General features: G+C 41.6%; 1 protein-coding gene across 1 annotated transcript; it reads right to left on the bottom strand.

Annotated features, from left to right (window-relative positions):
- Positions 1-6561: 6561 nt before the first annotated feature.
- LOC126766720 (lipoyltransferase 1, mitochondrial-like) lies at positions 6562-13538 on the bottom strand. The gene is made up of 3 exons (XM_050484446.1): positions 13491-13538; positions 6869-7222; positions 6562-6792 (listed from the first exon to the last, which is right to left on the bottom strand). The coding sequence occupies exons 1-3, from the start codon at positions 13521-13523 to the stop codon at positions 6628-6630; spliced, it is 552 nt and encodes a 183-aa protein (XP_050340403.1). The 5' UTR covers positions 13524-13538; the 3' UTR covers positions 6562-6627.
- Positions 13539-13814: the final 276 nt, after the last annotated feature.

The raw sequence follows: 13814 nt of genomic DNA, 5'->3' as shown, positions 1-13814 counted from the left end.
ACTTATTGAGCTATGCCCGAAGGTCCTTGTAGAGAATTCACTTAATGCAGCCAATCTTGCAGTTGATTTTGTCGCAGAGCTTTCCACTCAATCGACATTGCAATTGATGGTATGGTGAGTAACCTTTCTAGTGCCGCCGTTGGAGTGCTTCTTAATGCAGAATATAGCGAGTCGCTGAACGTGTTACATCGGTTTCCAATATGAAATTTTGTTCATAGCGGTCCATCACACCAGAGCATCATAAAGTAAGATTGGCTTGACCAATGCATGAGGCCATATGATGGGCCCCAAGTGGATCTTAGCATTTTCTTACATGCGTATCTCTCTCCTATATATTGTGTTTCCATATCAGCTTACTGTTCAAAATTACTCCCAGGTATAAGGTAAGCTTCTTAATCGTTAATTCACTTCCATTAAGTCTCGGAAGTTTCTATAGCGGGAAACACCGCTCCTTGTACCATATCCGTTTTATTAGCATTTATCTCTAAGTTGGCCGATATCGCCCATCGGTGTATGACGCCCAGAGAATTCTCCAACACATTACTGATTTTATTTCCCGATTGCATTATTGGAGACATTGTTGAATGCTCCACTTATGTAAAGAAAGACATCAAAAGCAAATTCCTTATGCTCTAGGGCTTTTTCTATATTTAAGGTTAGCAAGTGAAGTACAGTCTCTTTGGATCTATCCCTCGTATAGGCGTGATGTGCTTTCAATATAGTTGCTTTTATCATATACATATAGGCGTCTAGAATTTATTCAAATGTGGTCAGAAAGAATATGGTTAGACTTATAAGTCTGTATTATTTCGAATAAAGGAGGACTCCTTTTCTCACTTTCGGCACGAATACGACTCTCGCCAAAGTCTCCAAAGGAAAGGTACAGCAGTTAAGCTTCGAACATCCTTCGTTTATTATGTTCACGTAAGTTCTACCGGAAAACCGGAGGATGGATGTCATGTGTAGAAGTTCACGCAAGTGAGGAAAGTTCTCTGATCGCCATTCACTTGGGGGTGGCCAGAAACGATTCTTTTACACATGGCTCAAGCAGCTCACTACTTCCGGTCTTTGACCAAGTATCCTCTGGGTAGCCTAAGAACATCCGTTCGAAGGCGAGCTAAAGTGAGAAGGCGAAACATTCCCTACAAGGGTTGTGCGCTGGGCTTGGGACCCGCCACGTAAAAAACAATACCAATGAAAACGTTAAAACAGCCTCGGATGAGAGACCCCCCTTTTGATGACGACCATGGCAAACGGAATAAGGACTACGATTTAAGGGCATGCACCTGGAATGTCCGGACCCTTAATTGGGAAGGTGCCGCTGCCCAGCTGGTTGATGTCCTCGCAAAAATAAAGGCTGACATCACCGCCGTCCAAGAAATGCGATGGACGGGACAAGGACAGAGACGAGTAGGTCCTTGTGACATTTACTACAGTGGCCATATAAAGGAGCGCAAGTTTGGTGTTGGATTCGTGGTGGGAGAGAGACTCCGTCGCCGAGTACTGTCATTCACTCCGGTGAATGAACGTCTAGCCACAATCCGCATCAAAGCGAGGTTCTTCAACATATCGCTGATTTGCGCCCACGCCCCGACGGAAGAGAAGGACGATGTGACCAAAGATGCCTTCTATGAGCGCTTGGAGCGCGCTTATGAGAGCTGCCCCCGCCACGATGTCAAAATCGTGCTTGGCGACTTTAACGCCAGGGTGGGCAAAGAAGGTATATTTGGCACTACGGTCGGTAAATTCAGCCTCCACGACGAAACATCCCCAAATGGGTTGAGGCTGATTGACTTCGCCGGGGCCCGAAATATGGTTATCTGTAGTACTAGATTCCAGCACAAGAAGATTCATCAAGCTACCTGGCTGTCTCCGGGTCGAAAAACTACCAACCAGATCGATCATGTTGTGATAGATGGAAGACACGTCTCCAGTGTTTTAGATGTGCGTGCGCTCCGAGGTCCTAACATCGACTCGGACCACTATCTTGTTGCAGCTAAGATTCGCACTCGCCTCTGTGCAGCAAAAAACGCACGCCAACAAACACAAGGAAGGTTCGACGTCGAAAAGCTGCAATCACAACAGACAGCCGAACGATTCTCTACTCGGCTTGCACTCCTGCTCTCTGAGAGCACTCGTCAACAACTCGGTATAAGGGAGCTGTGGGACGGCATTTCAAACTCCTTACGTACAGCTGCAACCGAAACCATTGGTTTTCGGAAAGTGCAAAAGAACAGCTGGTACGACGAAGAGTGCCGTGTCGCAGCGGAGAGAAAACAGGCTGCCTACCTCGCAACGTTACGATCGACCACTACACGTGCGGGATGGGATAGATACCGAGAATGGAAGAGGGAAGCGAGACGCATCTGCAGACAGAAGAAGAAAGAGGCCGAAATGCGTGAGTACGAAGAGCTTGATAAGCTGGCCGACAGGGGTAATGCTCGAAAATTCTACGAAAAAATGCGGCGGCTTACAGAAGGTTTCAAGACCGGAGCATACTCTTGTAGGACCCCCAAAGGTGATCTAGTCACTGATGCCCAGAGCATAGTTAAATTATGGAGGGAACACTTCTCCAGCCTGCTGAATGGCAGTGAACGCACAACACCAGGAGAAGGAGAACCCGATTCCCCAATCGATGACGATGGAGCAGACGTTCCATTACCCGACCATGAAGAAGTTCGAATAGCAATTGCCCGCCTCAAGAACAACAAAGCGGCAGGGGCCGACGGACTACCGGCCGAGCTATTCAAACACGGCGGCGAAGAACTAATAGGGAGCATGCATCAGCTTCTTTGTAAAATATGGTCGGACGAGAGCATGCCCAACGATTGGAATTTAAGTGTGCTATGCCCAATCCATAAAAAAGGAGACCCCACAATCTGCGCCAACTACCGTGGGATTAGCCTCCTCAACATCGCATATAAGGTTCTATCGAGCGTATTGTGTGAAAGATTAAAGCCCACCGTCAACAAACTGATTGGACCTTATCAGTGTGGCTTCAGACCTGGAAAATCAACAACCGACCAGATATTCACCATGCGCCAAATCTTGGAAAAGACCCGTGAAAGGAGAATCGACACACACCACCTCTTCGTCGATTTCAAAGCTGCTTTCGACAGCACGAAAAGGAGCTGCCTTTATGCCGCGATGTCTGAATTTGGTATCCCCGCAAAACTAATACGGCTGTGTAAACTGACGTTGAACAACACGAAAAGCTCCGTCAGGATCGGGAAGGACCTCTCCGAGCCGTTCGATACCAAACGAGGTTTCAGACAAGGCGACTCCCTATCGTGCGACTTCTTCAACCTGCTCCTGGAGAAAATAGTTCGAGCTGCAGAACTAAACAGAGAAGGTACCATCTTCTATAAGAGTGTACAGCTGTTGGCGTATGCCGACGATATTGATATCATCGGCCTCAACACCCGCGCCGTTAGTTCTGCTTTCTCTAGGCTGGACAAGGAAGCACAGAAAATGGGTCTGGTAGTGAACGAGGGCAAAACGAAATATCTCCTGTCATCAAACAAACAGTCGTCGCACTCGCGACTTGGCTCTCACGTCACTGTTGACAGTCATAACTTTGAAGTTGTAGATAATTTCGTCTATTTAGGAACCAGCATCAACACCACTAATAATGTCAGCCTGGAAATCCAACGCAGGATTGCTCTTGCCAACAGGTGCTACTTCGGACTAAGTAGGCAATTGAAAAGTAAAGTCCTCTCTCGACGAACAAAAGCAAAACTCTATAAGTCGCTCATAATTCCCGTCCTGCTATATGGTGCAGAGGCTTGGGCGATGACAGCAACCGATGAGTCGACGTTACGAGTTTTCGAGAGAAAAATTCTGCGAAAGATTTATGGTCCTTTGCGCATTGGCCACGGCGAATATCGCATCCGATGGAACGATGAGCTGTACGAGATATATGACGACATTGACATAGTTCAGCGAATTAAAAGACAGCGGCTACGCTGGCTAGGTCATGTTGTCCGGATGGATGAAAACACTCCAGCTCTGAAAGTATTCGAAGCAGTACCCGCCGGGGGAAGCAGAGGAAGAGGAAGACCTCCACTCCGTTGGAAGGACCAAGTGGAGAAGGACCTGGCTTCGCTTGGAATATCCAATTGGCGCCACGCAGCGAAAAGAAGAAACGACTGGCGCGCTGTTGTTAACTCGGCTATAATCGCGTAAGCGGTGTCTACGCCAATTAAGAAGAAGAAGAAGTTCTACCGGAAAATACCGTCCATACCAGGGGTATAAACGGTTCGAAACCGTTGATTGACCAAAGCATTTTGTATTTTGGAGATCTACAGCGTCTATGCACCCTTGAAAACGATTCCTTACTGCATCCAGTCCTCAGAAGCTCTTCGACGACTCCCTATCGGCTTTAAGAATTTATTTTTTGTAACCTTTAAGTGCGTCTTTGTACTCTCCCCAACAGAACTCTTCATCGGCTAGTTTGAAGAGCTCCTTGCTCTAACAAGGTAGCCTCGATACACCATTTGCAAGTATTGGAAGGCACGTGATGTTATATGTTATGTTAGTCCGAAATCGAGTCACATTTCTCTAGTCTACTTAAATTCCCTATCACTATCTTCATACACCCTCTCATTTCCCCCTGTTGTTGTTGTTGTAGCGGCAGAATTCTTTTCCTAGGTTGGTATAACTGTCCTTAATTAAGATGCTAAAATTTAACGCAATCTGTCAACCAGTATGTTTACAGCAGCTGTTTATGTCAGTCGACCAGTAAAGTTTGTCGAATTTTAAAATTTAAATCAACGTATTTGTGTTAAATTTTGGCCAAACACTCAACAAAGATCATTAAGCAAGCACCGTATTCACCTGATATGAACCCCTGTGACTTTTACCTTTCTCCTGAAATATCCACTTCGGGGAACACGCTCCGACTTAATTGAAGACACAAAAACAAATTCGATGCGCGAGCTGAAGGCCATCCCGGAAAGTGCCTATAAAAAATGTTTTGACGAAGAAGCGTTGGCACATGTGCATCGCTTTAAATGGAATATAGATCCCAGGTAGTATTCTTAAGATTTCTGAAGGTTACATTTTTATTGAGGACTCAGAATTTTACTTGGAATCTGACATACCTAGGGGCAGAAAACGAGGCACTTCCCAACCCTCGACTGTGATTATTTTGGCTCCTTACCGGAAGTGGTAACCTTCAGTGCATCATCCGGTTTTACCTTGTGAGGTATCGCAACCTACGCCTTCGGTATGGACTAAATGCAATTGCGGTCCACTATTTCCATAACTACTCCCTCCCACAGGCCTTGAAGCTTCGCAACTTGTCGTCCTTGCATTTTAATATCATGACCCCATTGAGCTAGCCGGCACTAACGAAAGTTAACATAGGGGTGCACGGGTCTCCATCTCACCATGCAAAAAGCCTCTTGGCTATCTCGCTGTCCGACGCTACCGCCCGTTGAGGGATTCTATTGATCCAGTCTGACCTTTGGCCTTACTGCTTCGTCCTTTTCCTCGACCTTCTCGCTAGAAACGTTGCTTGACTTTCAACGGACCTTTGCCTTTTGGATGCAATTCCTTCCTCGATCTGTTTTGCGAATCTCGGAATCGAGGATTTGAATTGCGGCCTCGATGAATAATATACTCGGCTTTCTTTCATTAATTGGGCTATAGCCCAATTATCTTCCCTCTTCGTCCGGTTGGTCTTACAACTAAGCCTTTCGTGGACTTTCACCACTGCTTTGTAGGTCGCTTTTGCTTTCAACACCTCCTTACTGGGTTACGCCCTCGGCCTAGTCTTTATCACCGACATAGTACTTTTGGCATATCCCGGAGAGCTCAAAAGATCTTCCTCTTCCATTGGGTTTTCGCTTGAAACTGAGTTTTCACAGACTGTAGTACCTCTACATTGCAAATCGGTTTGGCAGTAGCACTGTAACTACTGTGAACTATGTGAAAATATAGCAACGATTTGGTTTCGTCGGCCTAGTGCAACACATGGTCCGCCAAGAATTTTATATTTCTCGACATAAGCCCTAAATAAAGACGTGAATTTTCATTTGCAGGATCCGCATTATGCATAAGCAAAAGATGCGAACACAGAGTCAGAGATATCGATATCATCGGCGTACGCCAGCAGCTGTACACTCTTATAGAAGAAGGTACCGTCTCAATTTAGTTCTGCAACTCGAATCATTTTCTCCAAGAGTAGATTAAAGAAGTCACACAAAAGGGAGTCGCCTTGTTTGAAACCTCGTTTGGTATCGAAAGGCTCGGAGAGATCCTTCCCTGGTATTTCCTAACGTCAGTTTACACAACCGTATTAGTTTTGCAGAGATACCAATTTCAGACATCGCGGCATAGAGACAGCTCCTTTTCGTGCTGTCAAAGACAGCATTGAAATCGACGAAGAGGTAGTGTGTGTCAATTCTCTTTTCACGGGTCTTTTCCAAGATTTGGTGAATATCTGGTCGGTTGTTGATTTTCCACAATTTAATAATTTAACGCAACTTTTTGTCCCTATCACCAGTTCTATTTTAAAATAAACCATAATATAATAGTATAAGGTTATAAAACACAATATTTAATAATCATTTTAACTAATTATTGGTTAAGTTTATTTGCAAATTAAGAAAATATACAATTATGTTAATGGCGGTTTATAGCTTGCATTATGTTGTCGGTTGATGCCAATTTAAGAGCATTTATAATTTTACTTAAGTTTTCTTCATTGTAACATTTGCGCTGTAAGCTAGATACCACCGGTAGTTGCTCTCGATTTGGCATCGTAATAGTTACATTGTGGATCAGACCCTAAAATGCAAAAAATATTATCTATTATGTTTATGTTATTATGATAAATTGCAACGAAAATAATTAGAGTACATACTTTTTCCACTTGTACATTAAGAACCATTTTATGTTCTTTATCCTGATCTTTTAAGAATATCTCCTTTTCAACTGAAAACTTTGGTGTTTTACCATATATCCACTCCCAAGATTTGAATTCTGTTCTTAAGTTACCAATTCCTGGGAACCATTTTTCTGTAGGATTGATAAGCTGGAAACCACGTTGTTTCATAATTTGTTGATTTCCGCCATCTCTCAACTCTGTAGCAAAAGTTCTTAAGTATTCATAACCAACTGAAGATATTAACTGCGATGTATTGACATTGCGATTTATTTCACATAAATTTTTAATTGGGGAGCGAACTGAATGCGTAGAATTGCTAATATAATTAACCTGAAAATATGTAAATAATTACAATAATTTTTATATATTTTCTAACCGAAATAATATATTCCTACCGTAGGATTATATTTATAAAATATAATTATGTAAACATATTTTAACAAAACAAGGAGGAACAGTTAAATTTGAGACATTTTATACTCTCGAAATTTTCAAAGTTAAAAGCTTCGCACTATATTTTCAGATGAGACAAAGGAAGTGCTAAGTTCGGGTGTTAGAAAATTTTATACAATGTCGGGGAAATCCAATCACAGTTAGTATTTTTTAACTTATATTCTACTATAGGACGTAGCCTCCCTTTGTTTCATTAATACACTTTGCATTACGTTCTAGATTATATATAAAATGTATATTCATATATAATACCTTACAAATATTTTCCGAAGATTTGAAGTTGGTTTGGCAACTAGTTTTGGAGATATGTATGACCGTGTTTGTAAGAATTTTTCAACTTAGTGTAATTGGTTCCCAAAACTTTATATGCGTGTTTCCAAACCAATTTATTTAGAATTGCTGATCACTGTAGCTCGAAAACCGCTCGGTAGATCTAAAATGCATAAATTTTCTTCTAAGAATTAACTGTTGGTTTTGTTTAGAAATTATTAATAAAAATAATTTTTTTGGTCCGATTTAATTTTAATTTTAGATTTACTTTAATATAAAAAACTGATACAAAATTGATAATTGAATTGAAATTGAAATGGAGAGTGAAATGATGAGACGTGCTTGCAGTCGTGATGATGCGCCAAGAAGAAAGAAAAATGGCGATTCGTCAAGCTGACAACTAATCCAGTTTTCGAGTTGCCATATCTATAATTTTTGCAGAGTTGAATTTGGGGTTGCCACATCACTTCCCCCTATGCGCGAAGACGAAAGCGTACTCGACGACCAAATTTTGTTTGGTACTCTTTATGTTGAACTGTTTGATTCGACGGGGTTTGGTAATCCTCAGCGACGAAAGCTGCTTTTAACCGGTCGTTGGCATTGTGCGTATGTTTTTCGGCAATGAACTGGCCAGGTAATCGAAGTGTATTTCCATAAACCATCTCTGCGGGTGTCGCTCTTAAATCATCTTTCCATGAGGAACGAAAACCTAAAAGGATGAGTGGGAGATCTTCGACCCAGTTGTTTGTCATATAGCGTTTTATCGCTGCTTTTAATGATCTGTGTCATCGCTCTATAATCCCGTTTGACGCAGGGTGATACGTAGTGGTGCGTAAAAGCTTGATGCCTAAAAGTCTGGAAAGTTCTCTGAGTAGCGTAGATTCAAATTGTCTACCTTGATCCGTTGTTACTCTACTCGGTACTCCAAATCTAGCGATCCAGTGCGTGTAGAAATTGAAAGCAATGGTCTCTGTTGTCCTGTCTTTGAGCGGGAGTGCCTCTAACCATCGGGAATAACGATCGACTATTGTCAAACAGTATCGATAACCCTTGCAAGGTGGTAATGGTCCGGCGATAACGTGAATGTCGACAACGGTGCTCTGTTGTGGCGCTGCACTTTAGCTCTTTGGCATGGGATGCACTGCCTGGACCATAACGGGCAATCTTTTCGGAGACTCGGCCACACAAATTTTTCTGCAATCAATTTAGTTGTTTTAGCGGCGCCAGTGTGTGTCATGCTATGTATGGAGTCGAAAGCTGTTCTGCGAAACGAAGGAGTTAAGTACGGTCGGACTTGGCTGGTGCTTACGTCACAAAAGATGTCTACAGGTAGGTTTGATTAATAGGCTGGTATTCGAGTCTTGTAAGTTTTTGTTACCGAATGTCTGTTGTGAATTTTGCGATAAATTCCGAATGACGCATTTGACGCTGAGATGGTGAGGATGAAAAATTCTCTTCCTTCTAGCATATGTTGAAAATATTAGACTGCTTTGTATGCCGCTAATAGTTCACGATCGTAAGTGCTGTATCGTGTTTGTGTTTTGGTAAGGCGTTCGGAATAAAAACCTAGTGGTTGCCACTGGTCGTTGTCGTTTTGTAGTACAGCTCCTACCTCAGCTCCAGATGCATCCACCGTCAAACTGAGTTGCGCCCTGGGTTTTGGGTAAGCGAGTAAAGTTGCTTTGCATAAGTCGTTTTTGCATTGTTGAAATGCCTCCTTTGCTTCAACTGTCCAATCAACTGGCGATGTGTCGTTTTTCTTGCTCCCTTTTTTGAGGTTGAATAATGTCATTTGCCTTTCTGCGGCGCAAGGGCGAAAAAAGTTTACCATACCGAGAAAGCGTCGCAAATCAAATGCTCTAGAAGGTAGGTTGAAATTTTGAATTGCCCGTACTCGTTCTTCTGGGGGCGAAATTCTACTGTAGTTTATTTTGAAGCCTAAAAATTTAACTTGCGGCTGACCTAGTATGCATTTCGAACGGTTGATGACAAGGCCGTACTCGCGTAGCTGTTTAAATACTAATTGTAGATGATGACGATGTTGATTCATATCCTTCGATGATATCAAAATATCATCGAGGTATGGCCAGGCGAAGTCGTATTCACGGAAGATGTGATCCATGAATCTTTGGAACGTTTGACTGGCATTCCTTAAACCAAAGCACATAAACGGAAATTCAAACATGCCAAATGGCGTTGTAATTGCAGTCTTTGGTATGTCGTTCGGCTCCACAGGTGGTAGCCCCGACGCAGATCAAGTGTGGGAAAAATTTTGCAACCGTGCAGGGAATGAGTGAAGTCGTGCAGGTGTGGCGGGGGTACCTGTCAGGCTCGGTGACGACGTTTAGTCGCCTGAAATCGCCACAAGGCCCCCACTCGCCGTTTTTCTTCTTTGTCATGTGCAGCGGGCTTGCCCATGGGCTGCGCGATGGACGACCGATGCCTGCGTTCAGCAAGAGTTGTATCTCGGCTTCTAACTTCCCGGGAGATAAGCGTCTCGGTTTAGAGAAGACTGGTGGTGCTTTGGTGACGATATGGTGCGTGACAAAGCGTTGTGTTTTTTTGACTGAAGACTTTTCCATCGTGATGTCTTCGAATTCCCTCAATAAATCGTGGAACGGCTGATAATCTTTAGTGTAAGACAAATTGGAAACTACCTTTTTATTTGTTGATATTGAACACAGTCTGCTGGTGTTTGTGACGTCGTCGATGAGTTTGCGTTGCCGTAGGTTGACTGCTACGATGATGGCTTGTGACACATCGGCAATGATGAAATTTCAGGAATATTGGCGGCGTAGACCCAGATTGAGGAACATAGTTTTTCCGCCGTAAGTTTTTATGGTGGACTTGTTTGCTGCGTAGAGGTAGTTGCTTTTTTTCGGGCATCTACGTTGTTGTTGCGTCGGTAGAATTACGCTGACTTCAGCTCCCGTGCCGATGAGGAAGTTTATTGCGAATTTTTTGTCTCGAACGATTAAGCGGCGGTTTTTATTGTTGAGCCTGCCGCCGACCGTCATTGACGGCAGACTAGTTAGTTCAACTTTTTTACGCAAGGGCTACGACATTTTTTGGTATTGTTACCAAATTTATGGTGGTACCAGCATAAACCACTCGAATTGTTGTTTTGCATACCGGAACGTGACGGAGGACGGCTTCTGCTGCGACTTCTAGGCCGACGATTTATGTTCGCCTTTATTGAGGCTATCTCCTTTGTGATTTCGGCTAGCTGCTGCTCGATGCTGGATTGATTGCGAGTTGCTGTATCTTGAGTTTCGACCACGTGTACTTGTGGGGTGTCGCTAACCTCACATATTTTGTCCGCGAGCTGGGCAACTTTGTCGGGCGGTTCGTTGCTGATGGAAATTATTAGTCGCATGGTGGAAGGTAACCGACTCATCCAAATGGACTTTAGTATATTATCGTTAATCTCGCTGCCGGCTAGACTTCGCATTTCGCGCAAGAGCTGTGATGGACGCATATCACCGAGCTCTTGTTCCTGCAGTAGCTTTTTTACACGTTTTTGCTCCAAGTCAGCGAATTGTGTTATTATACAATTTTTTAGCGTGATATACAGTTCACTGTTCGGTGGATTAAGAATTATGTCGCTTATTTTGGCTAGCACGTTGCTTTCGATCGCGGCCACGACGGTGTGGTACTTTGTTTTGTCGCTCGTTATGCCTGCAGCAATGAATTGCGACTCGACCTGCGCCATCCACTGTTCTGGCTTTGCGTGCCAGAATGGTGGGATCCTGATGGAAACTTTGGTCACTTCCACGTTGCAGGTTTGGATGTCCTCTGCCCATTGGCCCCGTTGCTGCAAATTCTGTGTTACCTGGTTAACCGCTTCTTCTTCCGTCTTTTTTTTTTGTCGGGGTCACCAATACGTGGGATGTCCACAATAATTTTAGATTTATTTTAATATAAAAAACTGATAACAAATTGATAACTGAATTTAAATTGAAATGGAGAGTGAAATGATGAGACGTGCTTGCAGTCGTGATGATGCGCCAAGAAGAAGGAAAAATGGCGGTTCGTCAAGCTGACAACTTATCCAGTTTTCGAGTTGCCATATCTATAATTGTTGCAGAGTTGAATTTGGGGTTGCCACATTACTTTGCGGTTGTCATTTTGACCGGTTAGGTATAAATAGGTATACTTCAATCGCTGGTATATCTAGTGTTAATGTTCACAAAACGCCTAGCTATCGTCCCTACTAGATTCATAATTTTTTATAATTTATTGACAATGTTATGACAAAATTTATGTAAAAAACATGGGACAAATAATAAAAAAAAGAAAAAACGTTAATTACTTTTCTATTTATCAACATTTTTTCATGATTCTAGTAGTAACGATAACCATTCGCGTACTTTTTAAGAATAAATTGGGTTTTTGTGTTTCACATGATCCAAACATGAAAAATCGTGCCCGCCAGTGAAAAAACGCATCTCATTCACCCAGCTATTTCTCCGACAGAAGTCATCAAAAAATTCCGAAAAAATTTGTTTTTACACTCCATGATATACCTCATGATATGTGAAAAAAGTTCTATTGTAGAATAAAAATTTCTATGAAAAACAATGTCAAAAAACAGCCCAGATTACCCTACTGACCCCTTAATGAATCTCCAAAAATTGGTGATGTTTACTGTTCATCACTCGTTAAGGAGCGGTTAGAAAAGGATCAACACAAACCAACCGTATACCTTAAACATTTTTAATTGTTTTCAAATTTATAAAATAATTTATAAGCAGAAAAAATTATTTGATAATTCTTTATTACAATCTACATACTTTGGCTTGTGTTTGAACCAATTTTCAAAGGACTCTTGCCAATAGCGTTCTGAACGCATCAACCGCCTCTTCAGGTGTCGATAAGCGTTGTAGTGATATGGTTGCGGCATGTTCAATTTTTGCAAAAAAAAAAAATAGGCAACTGTTTGCTTGGATGTGTTTCGTAGTCGAACAGTTTTTGTTAGATTAGGCTCATTTTGAAACATCCATACAATCAACTGCTGTTTATTTAAGGGCTCACATGTATAAATCCATGATTTATCATCTGTCACGTTGTCATAGACGTGTTTTGAAGCACCGTTATGGTGTTTTTTAACATTACCCTGGACCAAACGACAAATGTTTATGCAATTTTGAATGTATTTTGGCCCCGCTAATGCCCATAGCATTCTCAATCCCGATCTTACAATATCAGTTTGCGCACAGCATCAATAGTTTCCGAAACAAGAACGTCTTGGAGAGATCTATGACCTCGATTGGATTCACTATACCTCTGATAAACACTGGTATTTGGAGCTTTATTGCCAAAAGTTGAATTAAGTTAAAAATATGATAGGCAACTTACGTCTTTGGTATCTTATTAAATCATACTATAAGGCACACTAGAAACTAACTTAGGTTCATTCACTTTTTTTAGTAACCGATATACATATTTTTACCAATTCAACTAGCTCAAATCACTATTTTCATGACAATGGTGTCATAATTTCTACTACATACTTACGACATAATATAATATTAATCGAAATATTCTCACATCATTATGTTAGGTCATATGTGATACATATAATAGGGGTTAAAATTCAGAATAGAGAGGCTAACATGGGTATGTTCGGATAGAGGGGGTTCTTCAGATTAAGAAAGTATATACACACTGACTCACACTATACATGGGACACCCCAAAACTATTTGATTTTGTAACTTAGAATAAAAATAGTAAGCAGAGTATGTTAATATTCACCAAAATTCCTTTTAATTTCAAATCCTACATAAAAGAAAAAAAGAAAAACAACCACAGTTTATGTTATAGTAACAACCAAATTAATATATTTACATTTATTGTGCGTTCAATAGTACTCACGCTTGAAATGAGAGAGTTATCACGTCGCGCCATAGTATTGTCATTTTGTCCGAAAACTACACTCAAATGAAAATGCTTTTCTTAGTTTATTAACTGGCAACAGAATAAGGTTATCAACGACTCAAATTAAAAAATGACTTGCACTACAATTGAAGAAAGGAACATTATTATTAATAATTACGAAAATAATAAATTCATATGTGAAATAGACGAAATTGTTGACAAAAAAATCTACTGTAATCTACATTAATCAAGGCTTTAAAAAAAAAACTCGTACTTTATATGTAATAAAATATCTGACAGAAGTACAAAACGAAAAATTGA

This window comes from Bactrocera neohumeralis, unplaced genomic scaffold, assembly GCF_024586455.1.
Source record: "Bactrocera neohumeralis isolate Rockhampton unplaced genomic scaffold, APGP_CSIRO_Bneo_wtdbg2-racon-allhic-juicebox.fasta_v2 ctg2265, whole genome shotgun sequence".
Taxonomy (NCBI): domain Eukaryota; kingdom Metazoa; phylum Arthropoda; class Insecta; order Diptera; family Tephritidae; genus Bactrocera; species Bactrocera neohumeralis.
The sequence above is the reverse complement of the archived record's forward strand: the minus strand, read 5'-3'. Positions and strand labels throughout refer to the sequence as shown.

Bases quoted from the DNA above. Each gene is read 5' to 3' on its own strand.
- LOC126766720 (XM_050484446.1), bottom strand. From the start codon at position 13,523: ATGGCGCGACGTGATAACTCTCTCATTTCAAGC. The intron at 7,223-13,490 runs GTGAGTACTATT...ACATATTTTCAG, and splicing joins ATAACTCTCTCATTTCAAGC to GTTAATTATATTAGCAATTC. The intron at 6,793-6,868 runs GTATGTACTCTA...TTTGCATTTTAG, and splicing joins TTAATGTACAAGTGGAAAAA to GGTCTGATCCACAATGTAAC.